This window comes from Lonchura striata, chromosome 3 (assembly GCF_050655825.1).
Source record: "Lonchura striata isolate lonStrDom1 chromosome 3, ASM5065582v1, whole genome shotgun sequence".
Taxonomy (NCBI): Eukaryota; Metazoa; Chordata; class Aves; order Passeriformes; family Estrildidae; genus Lonchura; species Lonchura striata.
In genome coordinates, this window is record NC_140705.1 from 85,673,963 (window position 1) to 85,697,853 (window position 23,891).

At 38.7% G+C, this 23,891-nt stretch overlaps 1 protein-coding gene across 1 annotated transcript in view; it reads left to right on the top strand.

Moving 5' to 3' along the window:
• ZFAND3 (zinc finger AN1-type containing 3) overlaps nt 1-18,515 on the top strand; it is a 140,087-nt gene extending 121,572 nt beyond the window's left edge. The window contains exon 7 of the mRNA XM_021550485.4: nt 12,948-18,515. Coding sequence (XP_021406160.1) covers nt 12,948-13,102 — 155 coding nt within the window. The 3' untranslated portion in view covers nt 13,103-18,515. The remainder of the gene's footprint in view (nt 1-12,947) is intronic.
• The last annotated feature ends 5,376 nt before the right edge of the window (nt 18,516-23,891 follow it).

Genomic DNA, 23,891 nt, shown 5'->3' on the forward strand with positions numbered 1-23,891 from the left:
GGATAATGATTGTATTGAAATAATTTTCATTTAATATTAGATTTAGGAATAAATTTTATCATCATAGAATTGCAGGATTCATATTCTTCGGATTACACTCTGTTACAGCATTTCTGCAAGCAGTCTGAAATCAACTGCCTGTGATCCTTGATCAGAAAAGGAAGTTACTGTCTCAGTGGTGTCATAACTGTGTGGTTACCAGAGAGTTGCTTCAAAACTAGGGGCAGTGAATGTGTGAGTGGAAGTAACTACAGAACACTGAGTTCTTGAAATGTATTGTAAAAAAGACAGGTTGATTAGTTGCAAATTACACTATACATTTCTAGGCCTAGTCTTAATTGCTTGACTGGACATATATTGCTACTAAATAAAGTTATGTACAGTTTTAAAAGACACCAAGCTGTAAACTTTTGATCTATAGAAATTATTTGCAGAGAAAGCAAAACTTAATTTTATGGGAGAGGCTAAAACTAGTTCTGGTAGCACTAGATCTGTGGTACCAAGCCAACACACGGAAGTCTGCAGTGATGTTGTTGTTGGAATTGCATGACAAATATTATCCACTTCTAGTCAGCAGTTAAAGAAAAATTAGTGTAGTGTGCCAGCTCTGCAGCAGCTTTTGTGTAGAATGGTTTGGTGTTTGTTGGCCACATCCTCATGGGTGTGTCTGTACCTCACACTCCACCTGCCTCTTGGCAGTCAGTGGGGTGGCTGAGATAATGGGCCCTGCAAAGCAAGCCAGACTGTAGCTTCCAGCAGCAATGCAATTTGTTTGTGTGCTTCTCAGATAGGAATTGTAATGTTTTTCCTGTTCTTAGGCCAGAGGAGATACTTAAGAGGATGGGAAGACATTGAAACCTTCCGGCTTGATCACACTTGAAAAATAGTTGCTCAGTCATGTTGCATTCTGATCAAACACTTGCTGGGCATATTTCTTGCCAGCGTGGTCAAGAAAGCTTTTCTTGGAATTTTACTGGCCTAGGTTATGTTGTAAGAAGTTACAGTCTCCTGGAATGCATCTGGCCTAACAGCTGTGCACTCGTTGCTGCTCTTGGGGGTGCTAACCTCAGGCAGAGTGAAGGCAGAATGTGGTGGTTTGCAATTTTAATTTATGAGATGTTGTCAAGTACTGATGTTTGTCTGCTTTTGATTGGAAGGGATGCAGTTAACACGTGGCCTCTACAACAGTAAGACTGAGCCAGGAAACAAGAGGCAAACTTTGCAACTCAGCCAGAGAGCTGCCTCAGGGTGCTGAGTACCTGGAATTGAGGGTGCAGCACATGGCTCATCACAGACTGCTCCTTTAGAAGAGCATCGATTTCCTTCCTAGTTACTGTGCTTATTTTTCCACATCCCTGTTTTTCATTTAGTTTGGTTTAAATCTATAATAATCTGTTGAAAATCTTTTCTTGGGTTTACTGTCAGTTTCTTTTGTTGTGGTCTAAGCACAAGGGTAAGTGGGAGAGACAAACAGACTCCTGTCAAGCACTAGCAGAAACAAAATACATCCACACAGCAGAGACTGTACTTACAGATAAAATTGCAGCAAGTCTCACTGTCATTGAGTAAGCAAAAATGTGGAAGAAAAGCAGCTGCAGATTCTTAACTTGGATAACAGAACTGCTGGTCCATAAACAGAGGAGATTAAGCACTTGTTTGGATTGTGCCAAAATAAATTTGGAGTGATTTGATTTACTCAGTTAATTTAGAAATAATCTTCAAAAAGACAGGAAAAAACAAATTAATTTGAATTGATAAGCCATTCCATCTTTATACAAAGTTATCAAACATGTATTGAAACTAATGTTTATCTTAAAACTTGGTCAAATATTAGATCATAGTTCCTTTTCCATGGAACCTTTTTCTGTGGAGGAGACTTTGTAATGGTGCAGGTAAATTCACTTTCTAGATGGATAAGGTTTATCTGGTACAAGCCAAAATGGCTTCAGGGCATGATTATGTCTTGGTATAACAGATGTACTTCTATTGAATTAAGATGAAATATGCACAGTGCTTCTGGAGAGTATGAGTCAGCCAGTTCAGTAAAAAGTATTAAAATAAATCTTATTAGTGACTGGTTACTACAGCCCTGGCAAGTCTTCCTATCAGCCTGTAAGGTGTACCACATTCAGCTGTCTTGTGTTAGCTGTTCTCCTAAGGGAGTTAGGGAGTTGCTTCCAGAATAGTTCTTTTGGTTCAGCCATTTCAGGAACATCCAGCATCTTACCTTATATTGCTGCAAGTGTTAAAAAAATACCCAGCAAAATACAAAGTCTGTTGAAGTTTTAATTTGAACTCGGGGAGGGGGTGGGGGTGGTGGGGGTTGTTTTGTTGTATTTTAATTGACAGGGAATAGGAACTGTTAACCAATGTTGCTCTTTCTGACTAATATATATTCTGGAAGTACTGGAAATGAAGAAGAAGTTGATTAATTGGTGCATTATAGATTCCAAGTGTAGTACCCAGAAAAATGCTTTAATGTCTAGGTTTCAGAAAAGCTGTCCAGAGCTTTAAAAGTGTTAATGGAGTTCATACTCCTTATAATTAGGATTCATGGAATACTGTTTGAAGAAACTCCAGTATTATTCTTCAGCTTCTTCAATTGACATGGGTTTCTTACAGGGTGTGCTGATTTTGATTTCTTCCATTGCGCTACCAAAAGTTTGGCAATGTTGGTTTAGTAATGTGTACTAAGCCTGTTCCTCACCTTCCTGTAGTCCCAATCAGTCCAGTCCATGTAATTGAAATGGGCTGCTCATCCCTTAAAGTCCCCAAGTTCTCCTTAATAAAACAAGTTAGGGTGTTCCTTCTAAAAACAAAAAGTGGTTTCATTTTGACATTACTGATGTGGTAAGTCCTTCATATAACCTTCTGAGGGTTTTCAAATGGAAACTGCAGTACTGGGTGAAAAATCAGCATTTTGTAGGCGTGCCACATTAAGTTTCTTTCCTATGTACCTGTATTGTGGTTACAGAAGAATGAAGTGTATCCACAAAGTGAAAGATGATGTAATTTTTTAATTGTCTTGTATGCACAAGAGACACATGGCCTAGTGAACTTGAACATAAAAATCTATCGGAGACTATCTTATATTTTTTCCAGTACCTTTAGGGAAGTATTTGCTCAGTCTCTGAGTAATTTTTTTCTTATCACAAAAGGACAGACAAGTCCCCCTAAAAGCGATTCAAATATGTTTGTCCATATGTTAACAGCTGTACACAGCAGTACTGATTCTACTAGTATTTGGTATTTGAAGCAGACATAGAAGGCCCCAAAATATGCCATAATAATCTGATGAATTCTGAAGGAACGTTACCAGCTAGTTAACTGACCACAAGGTAAGGCTTAGGTAGGGAGGAATGTGAATTTTGTTGATGAAAAGTCTAAGATATTCACAGGAAGAAGTGGGGAAACAGCCACAATTGCTGCACGAGAACTGGGAGGAGAAAAAGGATAATGGAAAGGAATTGCCTAAATTTGTTTAAAAAGTCAGAATTATTTCCAGGAGCTAGAGTATTTTTCCCCTAAGGAGTGTCCTTAAATAAAATCTTGTCTTAGAGGAAAATACCACCTGTGGTCCTAAATTACATAATTCAGTTATAAGAAGGTGTTAAAGGTAGGTACTGAGACTTGAGACTACTTGATGTAGATGTTCTAAGGATATTGATGTCCTGAGGAAATGGCATTAAGATCAGTGTGCATCAGTTTTCACAAAAGTAAAAAGTATTAGTCTGTGTCAGGGCCTTTTAGTATTAAGTATTACTGGCATTGGAGGAAAGTTTCAAGAACTGAGAAACTGTATCAATAGATATTATAATCATATATGAGTATTCAGTAAGTTTTTTAAAATAATATATTTATTTACTGTATCTGTATACATATTGAAATGCAAATGCTTGCAGAGGTGTTCCAGAGTTGCTGAAAGTTTTGCAAGTTAGAGGCACAAGTCATGTATCAGAGTTCTGCCATATTCTGAACAAACAGGAGCCAGGAATGTTTTGTAAGAAAAGAAAAAAAAAAATGGAAGAGTGGAAATATACTCTGAAAATTGTTCTAAGCATTTGTTTTCTTTTGTCGTGTAAATGGGGTTCTGAATGGAGCTCTATTTTCCTGTGATTAGAAGAAGAATTACTCTTGCCATAGATTGCAAGAGGCAACAGTAACAGCAGAAGGTGTAATCTAAGAGACCCTGAACATAAAGTGTAAATAAGGAATGAATGTAGCGATCTTTGCCTGCTCCAGGACGGTGTAGATGGATTGAGGCGAGAGATCTCTGAAGTTTGCTCTTGGGGTATGAGGTTTATTGGGGATGCAGAAAGGTCCTGCCTCAAGCTGCCAGACGCAGCACGTGGTGAGGCTTAAGGAGATGGAGGAGGGGAGAGACAAGAGGATGCTTTAGGAGAGGGGGAGTTCTAAGAGGAGGGGAAGTTCCAAGAGAGGGGAGGAAGTTACAAGAGGGGTCTGGCCCCTCGGAGACCCCTTTTCAGGGGGCTTCAGGGTGGGCGTGAACAAGGCTTGGGCCAATGGGGTCACAGGCACTTGATGTTTTAGGGGAGGGTACAGGTGCAGGGTGAACCATACATCTTTTGGGGGGTGAGACAGAACAGTCTACTTGACCCCTGGACCCATCCGTAGGCAGGGGCATTGTCCGGCTAGCTGGGAGAATTGTTCTCATCCTGGCTGTATTATTTATGAATAATTATATTTATCTATCTTCTGCAACAAATGAAGACATAAAACACATTTTATTTAGATTTAAAAGAAGTAGAGCTGCTTCTCTCTTGTTTGGCCAGCAAGCCTAGTTGATCTCAGACTGTAGATCACGGCGGTGCAACCTCTAGGAAGCTACTGAAACCCACAGCATAAATAATACATGTCAGGAAATATACTGAAAGTCAAACCTGTAATCATATTCAGCATGTGAAGTCAAAATATATGCAGGATCCAGGAGAACTGTTACAATTAATGCAACACATACTGGATGTTAGTATAGACCCTTTCATTATTCATTCCAGTTCTTTATTAGTAGCCTTATCTTTCCTGCATTTTCATTGGGCTAAAGAAAATTATGCACATACATTATTGAATCACTAGGTATTGCTTGCTATTTCAATTAACTTTCTGGGTACACTTCAGCTTTTAATTAAATCCTCAGCTTCTGGGAGAAGTGTATAAGCTCAGGTGGGTTTGGTGTAGAGAATTCTAGAAGTATTAAAGCTCACACAGCTCTTTTTAAAGTGTTAAATATTGCACAAGTCCCGGCTCTGACCTTAGGAGAGGTCTGTCATCCACCTGCCATTTCTCAGGACACTTTAATTAAGGTTTCACATCACTCAAATCTAGAGAGTCTGAAGTGCTCAAATCTAAATATGTTTGAGTAGGAAATAAATTGATAAGCTGGCATAACCCATGGAAGATCTAATGTTATAGTAGTAGTAACATCTGTGATAATGTAACTTATTAGTACAAGTTAACCTCTACTTCATTAGCTACCTTGGGCACTAGGAGGCCTTTCTGGAAGAATTCTGCTTTTTTACTGTACATTCTGTTCTTTGGATTCACATAACGTTGTGAAACTAGGAATGATTTGGCAGGTGCAGTATTATTTCAGTGTATTCTTGTTCATGCAAACATGGCAATGAATATTCCTTTTACAAGTGTAGTAGCGATACTAATTCCTCTTGAATATGCCATTGCAAAATCACACAATTGATAAATAAGGAAACTTTTCACTCACCTAAAATCTAAACTTTTAATTTTGAACCTTACTTTTCCCCTCCTTCAAATAAGTTGATCATTGATGTTCATTATCTGATACCTCACTTGATGCTGTATGTTGTTTGGAGCAAAATGGTTTCTCAAAAAATTCTCTTAAATTAAAGTTTAACCAGTTTTGCTTATTTGGTTTTTTTTTCCCCCCGTCTTTGCGTTTCAACAATTGCACAAGTATTTGGTGAAAAATGTTTCTTCCAGTTATATCAATATATATATTACATGACAAATTAAAATGCTAATTTCTGGGAAGTTGCATCCTTTATCACAGATGAACTGGGACCAGAGCCCAGTTCTGCAGCTTACACAAGAGCAGGAACCCAACAGCTGTGGTGGTTGGAGAGTGAGCTTGTGGTGTCACAGCTGCTGCTTGTGCCTGACTGCTGTGGGTGAAAACTTAGACCAAAAACTAGGGACAGTGAATGTGGTCAGAAGGAGAGCCTACAGATGCCATTGTCACCACTGTGTAAGTCAGTGATCTCTGAGGTATGAAGCAGTTTAGAAGTGAGTATCAATTGCATGGTATATCTATGGGAGTAATCCTGGATCTGAATTGTTCTGGTAATCTGTCCCCAGTAGATAATAGCCTTAACTTACAAATCTGTTGTGGGTGAAGAAGTTGTGATGTGAAAGTGTTTACTCTCAGATGTATGAGTTCTGTACAGCAAGAAAAATACCTGGTCCAAATCAAATTATTTAAGCACTGTCATCTTCTGGTACATGATGGAACTGGGACACAATTTTGACTAGAGACCTGCAGTACTCAGTCACTCAGACCTGACCCATAGCAAATATTTGTTAATGGCAGCTTACTATTACAAAGTAGTAATACATAAAGGCATAAATGCAAAGTCATAAATACAGCTGTATTTATGACTTTGATTCATTAGGGATTATTTGAAATTCAGAAATAATTTGCTGAAAACCTCAGCTCTGTTCCTAAACATTTTCCCTACTTCTCTGGGATTAGTGTTCACTACAGCAAAAGTAAGAATTGAGTCTAGACGAGTGCCAGATCTTATTTTTTTCCACTCCAAATACAATGTCTTCAAAGAAACAGGAGGAAACTCTTGAGTTGTTCTTCTTAGTTCCAAAGACAAGGAATAGAATAGTGCTTTGTGTAGAACCTCCTTAAGAATTGCTGATCCAAAAAATTCCCCTAAAAAGCAGTACGTGCTCTATCCTCAAGTGATATGACTTCTCTGTTCAAAGTTTGTCACATTCAATGTAGTAAAAAAATAGTTTGACATCTTTATGTGCAAAAAGTCAGGTAAATAGGAAAGTGTGTTTGAAATTAGCACGAATTGGGATAAAACTTATTTTGTTTACATGGTCTCCGCAGTGCCGAACTGCATCTCTTGTGTGCTCCCTAAAGCAGCTTCCCAGGCTTACGATCTTAAAGAAAATAGACAGAAAACAACTTTGAAACACAGTTTATACATGACCAAACTTGGAAATACAAAGTCTTTTCCTTGCAGTTGAAAGAATTCTTGCAGAATCTTTAACCATACCTGTCCAGTGGCTATTACAGTATTCATATTATGTCCTCACTCTTTGGTATACAACTTCCATTGACTTCTTGGACAGTCCTTTCCACAAATGCTTCTTCTGTTTCTAATGCAGATACATACACATTGCTTTACCCTCCTTATGACAGAGAACAAAACAGAGGAAGAGTGGAAAAAAAAATTCTTACTCCTTTCTTTTCTCCTAAGCATAAAACCAGTAGTAGAAATATGAAATGAATTTGTAGATTCTCATGAGCATTCTTACATATCTTAAGAGATATCACATAGCTATATGCTTCCAGCATGAAACCTGAGATTATCGCTGACTGAGAGCAGGGTGGAAGTGCCAGGGACAGATTGCCAGAGTAAAAGGAACATTGTAAGGTGTCTTACACCACCTCTTTTCTTTTCCTCTCTTTGATTCAGCTATTGATCATTTTAGGAGTTGTGAGTAGGTATCAATTATCTGTATGAAGAAGAAAATACTGTAAATTAAGTTGCAGTGATCATAAGAAATGGTTAGAAAAATAAGTTAATAGGACAAGTACACTTCATCCTACCATATGTTTTGTGAACCTATTGCAGCTGTGTTGTTTGTGAAGATTCATGGAACTGAAATGCTTTGAAAGGGCAATGCTTGAGATAATGTGCATTGGTATTTAGAGACTTCTAACTTTGCACACCATCCATTCAATTTGGAGTGGAAATGATAGAAAGGACTGCTTCAATTTGGTGAGTTTTAATAAATACATCTATCTGGTTAAAAAGCTTAAAAATACATCTATCTAGTTAAAAGCACACTGTGGTGTGCTCCTCTTTCCCCTTGGAAATGAATGACAAGATTCCAAACCAAGTTATTCTGAGGTACTTATCACTTTGTCAAAGTCCATGGCAACTTGCAAAGCTGGGAAAGAGAAACAGAACAGTTTAGTTCAGTTATTTCCAAAATATCATTGTTTAGCTTGGTGGGATTTGGTTTGGTTTTACAGAAAATGTCCGTAAAACTGCAATTTCCTTGAGTTGTGTAATGAAAGCTGACAATGCTAGTGCAGAGCATTGCCACAGAAGAGAGAGGAGAGATAATTAGAGTAGATGCAAGAATGGAGCTGTCTAAAAGAGAATACCAAATAACAGCAGACTAGAATATATTTATATTGCCTAACGCAATACATACGAGCTGCCCTGGGAAGCTGGGTCATACTGCAGTTCTCAGGTACTGAAGCCTTTAGGATCTTGCTTTGTATCTTGGTAACTATTTGTTCTACTTTTCTATTTCTTACCTATTTCATGTCTTTAAAAAAAACAAACAAAAAAATACTTCCCACACTTACTTATAAATGGTTTTATTGTTAGTATAATTTGCAACACATTAAATCATCTTTCCAGTTAGAAGGGCTAAGGGGGAGATGCATAAATTTTGGGTTGGGAGTGAATGGTGTGCAGTTGCTCTGAACAGTGCAGCATCATGTGCAGATCTCTGCTGGCTCATCTGCCTGGTTTGGCTATGCTGTGTGATAGCCTGCAGATATGTTCATTGCTTAAAGAGATGTTAAAATCTGTTCTTGAACAGAAATCTTCTTGTAGACTCCTGTAATACCTTGTTAGATAATACACCTTTGGTGTAGTTAGTTTACTTCTAACCTTATACAGTTTACTTCTAGCCTTTGCTAGAATTTTTGCAGTATCTTAAACTCTTAAGTCAGAAGGTATTTTTAAATTGTTTGAACACCTGTTGATTAAAATTTCAAATTTGCAAGAGAAGTACAATATCTTGTGAAGAATGTGAAGTCAAAGCACACAGCACAGAATTCTGCACAGGATTATGTCTGTGTCATTACTAGGACTGCTTTTGAATAGGCTTTGTATTGGGCTCTATATAAACGCAGGTTGTTTATTAAATAAAATTTGGAAACGGTGTAAGCTGCAAGTTCTGACAGTTCTGAACTTCTGCCTGTCGACTTGGGAATGAAAATACTAAATACTGATCCTAGTGGACATGCAAGATGTTTTTTAAGTCTCAGAAGCTCAGGGTTTTATGGTAAAGTATGTTGACTTCACTTTCTTTTGCCTACCATTGGGAATTTCTTTGAATGTATCAAAAGGGGTCACTGTAGTATAGAAGGCTAAACCTTCAGAGCAGTTTGTCCCTGCAATGAAAGCATAAATGTCTAGAGTGAACAATTAAGATGATTGATGGTACTTGGTAATGAAGGGCTTTGCTTTTCCATGTAAGCAGTGATACTTGAATGGCTCAGCTTTCAGAAACTCAAAAATGTACCAGGGCTCTTGAGTGCAGCAATGAAGAAAAGGCAATTGTTTTTCATTACCCGCACACAGCATACTGTACGTCTGTGATAACTCTCTGGTCTGGAATGTGGAAGCCTATTCTGTATTCTGTTCTCTCCAAAATCCCTTTCCCATCAGGTTCCTCAGGAATGATGAAAGCAGCTTCATAGTTGCTATTGTGCAGTCTTGGGCTTCCTTTGAGTGACTCTGTCAGGCAGGGATGCTGCTCTGCTTTATGGCTTTAGCCATTTTTGTTGTGGCGATAAAATGGAAGTGAATTTTTTTATGATGTATTGTGTAGAAGTTTCTGTGGTGCTAAGAGGAGCTCAAATGTCTGGAGGCTCTATGTAATGTTTTTCTAAGATGTTTGCATTAGAGACCTGAGGAGTGGGTGATTCATAGTTTACTTCTAACATCAGAAAACAATTGCAGAGTTGTGAGATGTATTATTACATTTACTAGATTGAAATCTTCTGTGCTGGGAGTGGAAGTCTGGTTATGTTTTGGGTTGGTGACTTGGGCAAATGAACTTCAATTGGCAGATGGATTCCCTTTTGCAGTGCTCTTTGCACTAGTAGAGAAGTTATTTATTTTGCCTTTTAGTTCTGGTGTGCTAAAAGAAGCATTTCTGCAGTAAATTCCTTTAAGAGACACAACCTGTATTTGATACCATCCCATAATGAACTTAACAGCATATACACTGCAGAAGTTCATTTATCTAACCTACTTTGTCGCCATAGAAGCAGAGTTCTCAGGAGAAAAGATTTCACTTCTAAATATAGATTTGCATCAATGATCAAAATACAGATGCATCTATTGGCTTTCTGCCCCAGCACACTCAAGTTAGTAATGGAACTGCTGTAAAATCTGATGGCCTTGATGTGACATCAGGCACTTCTGCACGTGCAGACCACAGAATGTCCCTTCTGATTTTCAAACCACTGAAGAAACAAGGAGTAAATACAGCAGTAATAACCTAATTGAATACACGCACTCTGAACTAATGAAAAAATGTTCAGAATGAATGTCACTCAGTTGCTGAATAACAAAGTTTAAAGGCCTTTAAATTTTAAATAAATCCTACAAAAAAAAAAAAAACAACCAAGTTCCAATCTTTAAAGTGGCTTAAGCTTTTATAGCAATGAGACTAAAGATCTGAATTCTCTTTTTGGAAATGGAGCTTCCAGGAGATCTCCATTGCTAATTCAACCAGAATAAGGTCCCTTCCATGAATCAGCCAATATATGCAGAACTATTTTTGTAACATTCAAAGTGAGCTTGGGTATTCTTTCATTAGATACTATCTGTTCTAATTAGCAGTACATATTTAAATATATATATATACATATATTAGTAACAGGTTTAGATCATTTAGTTGCTGAAATTAGACATACTATTCCCATACTCTGGGAAAAATTAAAACCACCTGCCATTTTTTTTGTGGACACTTACTGAAACTTTGTTCAAGAATACATAAAAAATCCTTGATGAACAGGAAAAAATAAATAGTGTCATGTGGAATAAATATAGCGTATAGTACAGATTTTCCTATGTGAAAACAGGTGCTCTATAAAGAAATAAAAGGTGTTCAAAAACGAAATAAAGATCGGGCAAATCAGAGGATAGATTGTATTAGGGGTGGCAGGGTAGAAAGGAACATCATGAAGCTGTGCTGGTCTGCACGAGGCTTTGTAGAAGGGGAAGAGATGGGGCAATGGAAAGGTCACATTCAAAAGTGATAAATCATGTGGCATATGTACTTTCCTTACTACATTTACAGAATTGTCAAAGGGTCTTGGTGAAGCAGTGCAGAAGATTGTTTACATTTTCAAGACCTCTTTTCAGAAACATTAGATGGCATTTTTACATACGCTTGTTAAACATTTGGAAATTATCTGTAAAACTGCTAGGATTTAAAACCAGTTTTTATTTAGAAGGGAGTGATACACCCCCTGCCAAGTCCATATCTTCATGGTGTCTTGTATCTGCTTCTTAGACATTCATTGCATAAGATTATGAACTTGACTTTTGAGCTCATCCAGGTAGGTATTTATGATTCTTGTACCTGCAGTGGACATTGGTTCAGCAATTTGATATCTTATTTCAAGAAATAAGGGAAGTGTTCAGACCCTGCTTTCTTGTGAGACAGAACTAAGTGAAATGCGTGTTCAGCATTGGCACTATAGTCCAAGGATATTTTCATTTTAGCAATCAGACCTTGAATTTTTGTCACTTTGGGAAAGATATTTGTCACATTTGAGTGTGGTATGACCAGACTGAGATTGAACTGGAGGCAATGATCACAAGGGCTGAGATACATATCAATTCAATCTGCGTGTTTTCCATCCATATTTCTTAACTATACATACCAATACAGAAAACTTGTCTTTTTGGCTTTGTGCCTAGAACTGGATTTCAAAGCCAGACACAGATAATAGGCATGTCTTTTCATAGCCTGGTGCTACTGAAACAAAGAGCAAAGTTAAATCAATTTTTCTTCACTTTTCAAAAATAATTCCATGTAAGACTTTCTCCCTCTCTGTTTTCTTAACAATCACTCTTCTATAAAGGTAGCAAGTTGTTCTCTCCTGCAATTGATATTTTATAGTCCAGAAACTTAAATTACTTCACACACATATTCTCATATATGTCCATGTGTATATATGCACAAAACACTCTCCTAATCATTCACTCACTCATTTTTATCCTTTTCCATCTCTCAAATATTATAATTTTGTGGGCTGAATATCTTTCGAGCATTTAAGGAGCAGCAGTAATGTAAAGCATTCAAGAGGCAGTGTTACTCTTTGCACCATCAAGCAGGAAAAATATCCCAGCATAGGCGATATTAGATGAACCATACTTGGTTTTGTATGCGGTATGCATAGCGAAGGAGCAGTGAACTCCCCTGCTGTCACTGCCAATCCTGGCAGTGAGGAAGAAGAAAAATGCTTAAATTTAACAGTTCTGACTTGAAAATATGCTTGGGAGCTCACCCTAGAGTACCATAGGCATGAGTTTCAGAAATGACAACAAAGTCCACTCAAAAGTAGGAAAGATTTCAGCGAAGATGATTAAAACCCAAAAGCATTAGTTTTTTTACTATGTAGACATACATAGCCTAGATGATTTTGGAGGTTTCCTGTATGAGAGCATTGCAAAAGAACACCACAAATCTCATATGACTTGATAAATTCTCAACAAAAGGCAGTAAATAAATATTCTTACCCTGTAAGAAAATAAGTAAAAGCTTTAAACTGGTGTGAATTTTTGAGAACTGAGTAATCCCCTAGTAGACAAGGGGGTTCTTCACTTGTGGTTCAGGTGAGATGCCACTTCTGTAAGCAGTCCCTAACCGTGTCTTTTGTCTCCCTCTGGCAGGTTACGTGTTCTGCATGTTGCACCGCCTGCCTGAACAGCACGACTGCACATTCGATCACATGGGCCGCGGGCGCGAGGAGGCCATCATGAAAATGGTGAAACTGGATCGGAAAGTAGGGCGATCTTGCCAACGCATTGGCGAAGGATGTTCCTGAGTGCAAGACTGCAACCAAATGCTGTTCTCTTAGTTCACTAATGTTAGCCTTATTTAGGACAAAGTTAGCCAGACACCTTGTACTAGGCAAGTTTCAGACTACAGCCAATCAGTTTCCTTCCTTTAGCCAGCCATCCTGATACTGTAGTTTAGAGATTGATGGTGGTTGAAATCTATCTCTGGCTGGTTACTAAGGTGCCTGCTAGCCACTGTATAAAAATAAAACATGAAGAAATACTATTTTTGAGTATGGCTAGTGGATTTAAACAAAGCAAGAAAAATCCAAAGGCTTCTGTTATTGCTGGAGTCACTCTAAAAGCCTTATGCTGGAAACATTCCAGCTGCAGAGTTAAAACAAATAGTTGTATAGAAGCTGGTGTAAAAGTTTGCTATGCACATGGCTTTTGGACAAACTGTTTAATGTGCAGCCTTTCACCTCTTCACTGCTACTGAATCCTGAGGAGGTGAAATACTACTCAGAGCAGCAACTGCAGCTGCTTAGGCCCAGAAGACCTGACTGGTCACTTGTGCCTTCATCGCATGTGGCTTTTGAGTTAGGCAGTGTCACCAGCATCAGGGATTCTGTTGGGGTAGGAACACCTTTCCAGTTCTTCCCAGGAAGCCAAAAAGAAAGGGGGACAGAGATTCTTATGAAAAATTTTTATATGTATCTTACTATAAAGAACCTATCAGGGTTTGGGTTTTTTTTCCTTCTTTTTTTTGCTTTCTTCTCTGTTAAATTGTGATCTCTCTTTAAAGCCAACTCCATCCTGGAGCAGTAAACGGTGCATAACTTTTTACATGGCATCCACAGAGATTCTGTGCGGTATGTGAACAGATTCCACATACCTTGAGCAGTGCAGCCATTCCCACTGGCTGAAACCTGATTGGCTCTTGTTTGCCTTTTGCTAAGTGCAGGTATCTGATAATTGATCAAATAAGGCTAATTCACAGCACAGTAGCCATGGCTGGATTCTACAGACTGACTTTCTGTAGCTAGACTTACATATTGGGGGAAAAAGGACATTTTGTAGCAAATGGAATTCAGTAACAGTATTGGGGAACAACCTGTAAAACACCCTTTGTCAGAATGAGCTTGTGTTCCTCAAATTCTGAGTGTCAATGAGATAATCAAAGGGGCTCCACTAGCCCTCCTTCTATGCAGCTGAACGTGCCCAGGAAAATCCCTGCCCACAAAGTGAGTATATCAATTGGATGTGAAATGCATGACCTGGATCTGGTTAGAGCCTTGGTTCTGTGTCACGGTGTGTCATGCTGAGCTGAGCCGAAACGCACCAGCTTTGCCACTTTGGAAACATAAAATCAAACATCATAACTTGGCTGTCTCCTGCTGCATACAGGGCTTATGCAGGCAAAAATTATTAGTGCCGATGTTGTCCAGTTTAATCCTGAACGAGTTTAACTTCTCAGTGAATTCATAAGTTATTAACAAGTGGGTACATTTGTAAGAAAACCTGAGGGAGGGATCGGTTTTGTCTCATCTTCAAATACTGGGCAGATGTGAAACATTGTGGGTGAAGTAACCTGTCACTTGGAAAACCCCAGCTTGTATGAGTCATCCTTCATTCTACTTGTTACAGGTAATTAACTCCTTATAGGCCAAATTATACTGTTACTTTGGTAGCCAGTTAGGAACATTTAACGATTAGACGACTAATTTTAAAAAGAATACATATATATATACACACATATATATATGTCTCTCCGACACACTCAGCATCTGACTGTATTAGCATTAACCATGAAGCAAATCAGAAATGTCCCGTCATTATAAATGCAAGCTGCCTGGAAGACAAGCTGTTTTGTTTTTGGTTTTTTTCTTGTTCTTATTCAAGAATATTAACTAGCAGCAAAAGCTTCTGTAATGGACTGCATTTCAGGAAGTGGTCCTGGTGAGAGGGACAGTCCAATTATATTATTTACATTTGCCATGAGGAGTTTAAAAATACATTAATTTTGGCAGCTGCTGTGATACGCACTTTCTTTTCCTACAAAATCCTATCCTAGCATTTGATGGGCATTCTGATTGATACACAAGACTTTTCTTGCATTAATACTGAAGATGCTATTTTCTTCCTCCTTAATATTCTCTTTAATCTCGTTACAAGTGCACAGATGGTTTCAAGGTGGCTCTTGAGAGGACACTACTTAAAGTTCATGTGTATTATGGACAATGTTCACTTTAAACAAAAAGTTGGGGAGGGGGTTGTTCCTTTGCAGTATCTGTTCTGTGAAGTTTGTTAAACATAAAGAAAGCTTAAGTTCTTGTATCTTAAAAGAAGATCTTATTTAACCCTTTTGTGTTCTAGATTTACTTACACATGTAGCCTAGAGCTCAGTTTTAGTTTAACATTGTGAAAATATTAAAAGAATCTTGTAACTTTATTCTTTTTCCTCATGCTAAAAAAATTAAACCAATCAGATTAAAGTTTGAAATCCTTTCTTCCTATTCCAACAGGTCTTGCTATTTTGCACCATTTCTACTGTAAATTCATGTAAGAAATATGAACGGGGAAAAGACCAAGGTTAGGTCAGGAACTTCAATCTGAATTTACAATTGGTGAAGAGTGGACAGGACCTTATGCAGGTTTGGAAGGGTAGTATTTCTGCTGGGTTTGAATTGAAGGATTTGTTTTGTAAGCAAATCTACTGTAGCCAGTTTGGTCCATTTAACTTTGAGGTTAGATAGAGTAATCAAAGGAATTAGTTGTGCATACTCTTCAAGTCAAATGCATAGTGTACACTGTATCACTAAAATGTCTTAAATGTTCTTTCACGCACTTTGACAGCTTCACCTAGAATAGCTGTATTCCAGATCAGAATGAGCTATATTCATAATGGATAAACAGAGAAATAATAACTATTGTTTCTTAAACATTTAGATGCTAAAAACATAAGGCTCATTAAAACCCCCACAATTTCCTTATTAGAGGGAGAGAGAATGTATAACTTATTTTTTGTATAATCATTTCTTTAAAAAATTGAAAATCGTTTGGAATTGAAATTGTGCCTGATTCACAGGTCACACCCATTTTTTTTTCCTCAAATTCTTACGGTACTTTAAATTATAAAACTGCATGATTCTTGAACAAGATGGCTGTGTTCTAGTAAAGGTAAGTTACATAAAACAGCTCTGCCTTTTCATCCAGTTTCAAACCTATGTCTAGGTGTGAGCCAGGGCTTCTAGGAAAAATGAGACTTGCCTGGGAATGTTGCTGTGTACCTTTCTGTTTTGAAGCAGCTCTGGGTCTTGACTGAGTGGCAGCACATCTGTAACATGAAGTACCTGCAAACATGAAGTGCTCTTCAGTAGTGCACAGGAAACACCCTGAAAAGAGTCCTGGTACAATTCCAACAATCCAGAAGTCTGGATTAGCTGCTTTTATCAACTCAGTGGCAGGTGATAAATACATTCAAAACTTAAATTTTGCCTAACTTTTCTTTTGGACAAATTGCAATCCCCTGGCCTAGTGAATACAATGTCCTCTTTATATCTGGCTTTGTACTCACTGTGGTGTTCAGTTTCTTCTGTGATTACACTACATCTTAGATATAAATCTCTAGGGGATAAGAGCATTTTTTTTTATCTTACAATGATTATTTCAGTACAAAGACTCACCAGGAAGGAAAACTGATATTAACTGTGTCATAAAAATACAGGTTTTGTAATAGACTCCAAGAAGTATACCAGTGTAATATCTGACAGTACCTGTCCTCACAGTTGAAGTGTAGACAGTTAAGTTCTCTGATGCATTGTAGTAACATTCTCTTTGTTGTATTGTAGTTACTGCTATTGTCCATCACCAGAAGAACAGCCAAGAGACGGTCTAAGCAAAGTAATCTAATGTAACAATGAGCTTGTAGCCACTGCATGCTGGAAATAAATTCATGTTCTCCTGGAAACTTTTATTCCTAGAAAACCAGTGGAAACATTTAAGACTGCACTTTTTAAAATTAACTATATTTATTGGTACCACATGTTTATCTTGTTACTCAAATACGTTAGAATTCTGCATAAGGAACAAAAATAATATATCTGGTTCAACACAAAGGCTGTGGTGGCAGGAGCTGCTGTGTAAGGATGTCGTTTTTGTATGACCAATTCATAAGATTATAGTTAGTTAAGGCTGTGTCTGAACATACTTTACTACAAAATGGTCACAGTGAAAGAAGAGTGCATAAGATTAAACTGCTCAAAAATATTTGCAGTGCACATTTTACATGGTGAACTGGCTTTATTTTCACTATCAGGAGCTGTTTTGCGAGAACAAATGTCACTGCTGCTGGAAAGAGCCACTTTTAATGTTCCTGATACACATCAGTGAGAAGGACTCTTCTTCATCTTCATTAATTTTTCCTTTTTGTTGAAGCAGTTAGGATGTGCAGCTGGGCATTTGAAAGTAGTTCTGCTTGAATGTTCCTCTTTTAGGCTTTTCAGTATTCCCCACTGAAAAAAAAGCATCAGTTTCATTGTTCTTGCAAGTCCCTGAACCTTAGTTCAAGCAGATTAAAATACAGGTGTTGGTCTACAGAAGTGATGACTTCCTTGTATTTTACTGCAGTGGCAGCCTCTTTCTTCAGTTAACTGAAACATAATGCAAACACAATTCACCTGTTGAGGACTTTGGGCTCTGGGGTTTTTGAACTTCAGTTCTATGATTCTGTTCACAAACATCTTCCCATAAACTCTGCATGCTTCATCTTCCACTCTGAAGCTGAGTAAAGACAAAAGAAGACATGAAAACAGGAGGCAGAGGATGGCAAAATGACAAATGCTTAGTGATCACATCCACCTTTCTCTTCAAGTCAGATTGGATCATAAAATAGCAAAGAAGCAGGTAATTACTTGCCAAACAGCACCACCTTTTTTCGTTTGGTACTACAGAAAACCATTTTGCTTTATCTTTGTGACTATACCTGTGCAGAGTTTGTCTGAGTCAATTCTGCAACAGATGTTATATGCAAAGAAATGAAACAGCACCGTCATAATAGGAAAATATTTTTGATGGATTATTTAGTAATAGCTACATATTTTGCTACTGGACCTTCCTATTTTGCAATATGCTGCTATTTTCTTTGGAAGAAAAACAAGCAGAACTTATAAGACTAACTGTAAATTATTTCAAATTCAATAGGTGCATCTGAAGCATTAGGAAGAGATTACTGAAATTATATATAGATTTTAAAGATTATGATGATGACTGCATCCTCTAACAAAAGGGTTTTGTTCTTCAGATAGTATCAAGTGTTGATGGCAATGGTCTAACCATAAGCAGGTTTTTTCTGCTAGGTTTGTGCAAAGCCAATAACATGCAGGAGGATGCTCTGAGTTAATAACTTGTAGCATGGTGCAGTAACTGTGTAAGTAATGAGAATAAAATTATAGAGACCTACTCCTGTCTGTGGCTCTCCCTTCACATGAAAGGACAGGTAACACCCACTGCTTCCTTGTTGCTTAGTCCCCTTTATTCTTTTCCAAGTTGCAGAAGACACTTTGCTTCCCTCTACCAGCATACTCAATGAGGATGGAAAACCAAATTCTAGCTAACGGTTGTTTAGAAAAAAAACAAAAAAAAGTTGACATCTCTGAAGGCAAAGTAGTGAAGTCATCCTCCATATCAGAGGTGCAATTCCAGAAGGAGCTCTCCTTAGGGTTCTTGGAAGAAACACTTGAAATTTTTGGTATGTCCTTATCTTTGTGGATTGTTTAGGATCTCTTTGAATCACAAAGCTAATCCTAATAAAATCTTAAAAAAAATAAACAAAAGCACAGCATTGTATCTTCCTTTGAAAGAGGCCTGCATGATCAGCACTGCTGCTTTAAGCCAGCTCAATGAAAGGCTCATTGCTGACTCCTGAAATACTCGGTCTCATCTCTGTGCTTTTCAAAGGAGCACATAAATGCAAGACTCTTAGAGGAGGTGGGGGAAGAGTGTGAGCTAAAGCTAAGATAAATTCATTCTTCATTCTAGCAATAACTTGTCTTTTTCCCCCCACCTCTTCCTTCTGCAGTGTTTATACCACATTTGCTTTAGATTCCTGGAAGTTTTAGCTACACCAGTTTCTGGAGAAGTCTTTTAACACACTGCATTTAGCAGCAGCATGAGGAAGATAACCAGCTCCAGTAGTTTAAAATTAAAATTAACTGTTGTTAATTGTGCACTCTTGTCCACACTAGAGTGTTAAAAGGATGGCTACCTAAAAACGTTTCAGCTCATCCACCTGTATCAGCTTTGCATCAGTTCTTCTTGTTTGGGTAGTCTGTCATGTGCACAGCAGCCAGAGCTATGACCTTTGTCCTGTCTGCAAACAGACTGTGCCCTTCATTACACACACTGACCCTGACATTTCTATAGATAGAAACACTCACCAGAGAAGCAGCAGTTAGAAATTCTACAGATATACACCTATTTTCAAATCACTCTGTATACCCCTTGTTTTCTCCTTTTGACTGTTTCGTCTCAGGTCTTGTCAAAAATAATAGTTCCACATGTATTTCCTGTACATGGACCTGTAGACACTCAAATATTCTGGGACATCAAATGGCTGTAGCAGAATGATGCTGCTGGAATAAGCCAGCTTTCACTTCCTGCACACCCACATGTGTATTATCAGTCCTTGTCTGGCTTGTGTTCTGGGGAGAAGTAGCTTGTCCCCATATCTCAATTTGCCTGTCTAATAGTAGCTGTAGTTAAATTATTGTCAACTAGTATAGACTTGGTCCTGGAACCACCATCATGTTCATTTACAATTCCAGTAAAAACACTCCCCTTGAGCAGGTAGGAGGTTTGAGTGACTACCAGCAGTTCTGATCTTTCTCCATAGTGTGTGTCCTGCTGTCCTGGGGCACAGAACTCTGAGGGAGTGTGCATGTGTACAGGATCAGCAAAATGATGCTGACTGTATTCCAGCTGCCACCTTAACATAAATACTTTGCCCCTGAAGCAGCAAGTGGGAGCAGGTAAATATGTGATATTTGAAACTTACTATCCAATAAATATCTATTTATCAGCCTGTTTCAGCACCCCTGCCGGCCTTCATATGTTGATTTGCTGTGATTTCCATAAGCTTTTCTCGGTCATCCCTTTTGCAAATTCTCCCTCATCCACAACAATGCCCACTCCTACATCAAATTGTCATGTTCAGAGACAACAGGCGAGCTGATCACATATCTAAAGGTGCTGGGGCTTATATTGTCACCTGTAAAGAAAAGTTTTTAAACATTAAATGACTGCTGGTCTTTAGTATATGAAACTCCTAGAGCTGTTTTAATACACTGTAGCAAATAACACTAAGGCTGTGTTCTACTTCCAATTCAACCCTCTTCCTTTGGTCTTAAGTGTGGACTTTCTCCATCCGAGGAAACTTAGGCTAGCTTGATACTGCAGCTACTGGAGATACACAGACAGTGTTTAATAGCACCTCTGCACGTACCAAATACCCATCCAGACCAAGAATAAAAAATTGTCTCTGTTCTGCTTTAGTTCTTTCTTCCTCTTGTTAACCCAATATTGTTATTCTGTGGATAAAATATAAAGCTATCACTCATTTGCCAAGTAATGCTAAACATTTATCCCATCACAGTGATTGGTTTAAGATTTTCAGCATGTGCTTGATAACTGTGCATTTGTTTGGTTTTTTACACCAAGTTTCATGAAGACAGTGCTCAAGTGTTAATTACTGAAACAGGCAGATCTGACTGACATAGAAACTACATGTCAGGCAAACCCAAGTCAAGACTTCTTAACACAAATCAGAAGCAGTTCCTTGCCTTTGCTGTTCTCCATGTGGAGAATAAAGGTGAATCCAACTCTGCTGCCTCAGCTGCATACCCTGTGCCAGTCATCCCCTGGCTCGACAGCTGGAGGGGTGTTCTGTGCTGTGCCTCAGGCCCTGAAAGATCTCAGGAGTCACGGAACCATCATCCACGAGTCCATGGAAGCAGTCAAGCTGTGAACTGTACCTCCTCTTTCTAAACATGTGTTTTCTGCAAAAAAATAAAATTGTTTCTGAAGAGATGTGATATATTAAACAAAACAATACTGACCTGCAATTGAATCATGCATTCCGTGGTGGCTTTCTCTTAGCAGCCTTTGACTGGTAGCAGTAAGGTGGGTAAGGAACTTCAACTAGCCTATGGAACTTAAATCACTCCACAGGAACTGAAACAAATGTTAGGCCTTATGCAGTCTGCATACATCCAGCATGGCAGAAAGATTAATGCTTTTATTTCACACCAGCCTTGATTCAGTCACTTAACACCAACACAGATCAGTTTCCCTCAGACAACATTCAGCATCTTTCTAGAGTAAAGGCAAGGAGGATCAATCATTTTGAGAGGAGTCTGCAGATAAAACATATCAGAGTTAAATATAAGAATTACACAAGTTTAGTGTAAAGTGTACCAAAATAGAATTATAATACTGCAATGCATTTCAAATACAACACTACATTTCTGATTTCTCAGAAACCTCCATGTGAGCTGAGATTAGGGAATTAACAGCAGAAAAAAACCAAAAGGCAATAGGCTTCCTACACTATGTAATTCTTCACAGTAAGACAGTCTGACCCTTGCTGCTCCTAATGCTTATGGATTTCTTGGTGTAATTTTCTGTTTGAGAGAGCTTAACAGTGAACTACAGTTTGTGGATACTGTGTAATTCCATTGCTATATAACTGCTACTCAAAGTGTAAGAGAAGAATGAAAGCATTAAGTCTTAGAATGTCTAGTTTTTATTTATTTTTGGGCACATGGCTAAGGGCTTGATCCCCTAAATATAGGAAAAACAGGCAAATTTAAAGTAGCAAATTTTCTCAAGAAACCTGTGTAAACTTTGTGCACAGATTTCATCAGCATGTTAATTGAGAGCTGCCAGGTAAACAGTCTTCAGTTTAAAAAAAGCCTCAGTGATAAAGTGACTTGCTCACTCCAGGCTGGGGCACATTCTTCATGCCATGCTTCTGGTTCCATGTGAATTATCCATGACTACTGGGGCCCTGTCTGTGCCAGCACAGCCACACAAACATTACAAGCTTTGCACACCAACTCTCACAGTCCACAAAGGCAGCTGAACTTCAAAGGTTTGCAACAGGTAACAGGTTTACACAATGCTACTCTAACCATCTTTTATTTCTCTGCTGGCACATAGGTCTTACAGAGAAGCGTAATAAATGCCTTTGTTTTGTGAGGTGCCAAGCCAACTAATACTTAAAACACTGCACATAACCATTCCCAAAATAAAAAGGATCTTTCCTTCTTGAGAATATGAAACCTGGTCACATTCCTCGAGTTGTGATGGGCCTATGACATTCACAAGGGAGTCTCACACAGGCATTATTTCTTCAGAGATGACAAACTGCAACATTCACCTGCACTCAGTTCAGCAACTAGTTAATGTAATTTGGCAAGGAGAGAGAAGTAATAATGGGTTCTAAAGTATCCACTTATCTGAAATTTATCTGAATCTGGTAGCCAGCTCTGATACTGAGTTACAGTCCACACCAACCCACATAAAAGAGTCAAGCTCCGTTTCTGTGCTTGCCCATACTGACTATGCCAAACCAGGAAAAAGTAATGCCATCTCTAGTGTGATGGTCAAACAAACCTTGTCACTCCAAAGTCATAGGCAGCATCATAGGAGTTCAGATTGGCCAGGCCAGGCTGAGACCTACGCACCAGCCTCTCTGCAGAGAAAAGGGTACAACCCCCTGCTAGTGTGGAGGGAAGTCACTGTGACATTCCTACACTGACTTTGGTAGGCAGGACAGAAGGGCAACCATGTGTAAGACAGTCAGTACAGCGGTTGTGCTGGAGCTCCCAAGGCACCTTTTTTGTGAGCTCCATGCTCTGTCCCTACATCACTTGGCCATGACTTGCCTGTACTCTGCAGACCCTCTCCTTCATCAGTAGAAAGGGCTTAAGAGCTCCTCTGCAATAACATCCACTCACATTCTCTCCTCTGAGTTGCAGATCAACACTGGCAAATGCTTGACCAAAAGCCCTCAAAGAGGAAGAAAAAAGAGTAGAACTGTTGCTGTGTTGCTTTGGACTGCTGAAGGCCATTTTGAAACCTTCACTTTCCCCATTCTCCAAATCTTGTTTCAGGTCCTGAAAACCTGTCGAGCAAAGGTCAGTGAAGGGACATACATGTTCTACACAAGCCTACTTCCAACATCCACCAACTCCTGTCCAAAGTTGCTGTGGTGGCTCAGTATTTGATGGTACTGGAAAGTTTGGTGGGGCATGGGTTGCAGAACTTGGGTGGAATGTCCTCCTGACATACGAGGGAAGTTACTATGCTGTTTTTTAAAACTGGCAAGAACCAGCCTCTGTTTAGTGAGCTGACTGTGCCCATTTTATCATTTTGGACACAGAGCTTCCTGCAGAAGGCAAGTTTCAGTCAGTGACCTGATGTACGGGTACAAGACTGTTCCTTAGGAACAGGAACAGTAAATCTGCCACCATTTCATTTTCTGCTCAAGCTGAGCCCTGCATCAGTGACTGCACAATGTCAAGGACTGACATAAAATGCCTGGCTCCATGCTGAACTAATGCTTTGACTCAGTATTTCATTTTCACAAGAAATGAAAACAAATAGACATGGAAGATTACTGAAAGAACAGGTCACTAGCCAGGGTGACTGGGCTGTACATTACACTGACACTGACTTTTTACAAGCCATTCAAGTTTCCTAAAGTTAGGGTACTATTCTCCTCTTTCCCACACTAAGAGGGTGTTGGATTTTACTTTCTATGTTGTAAATGTGTTG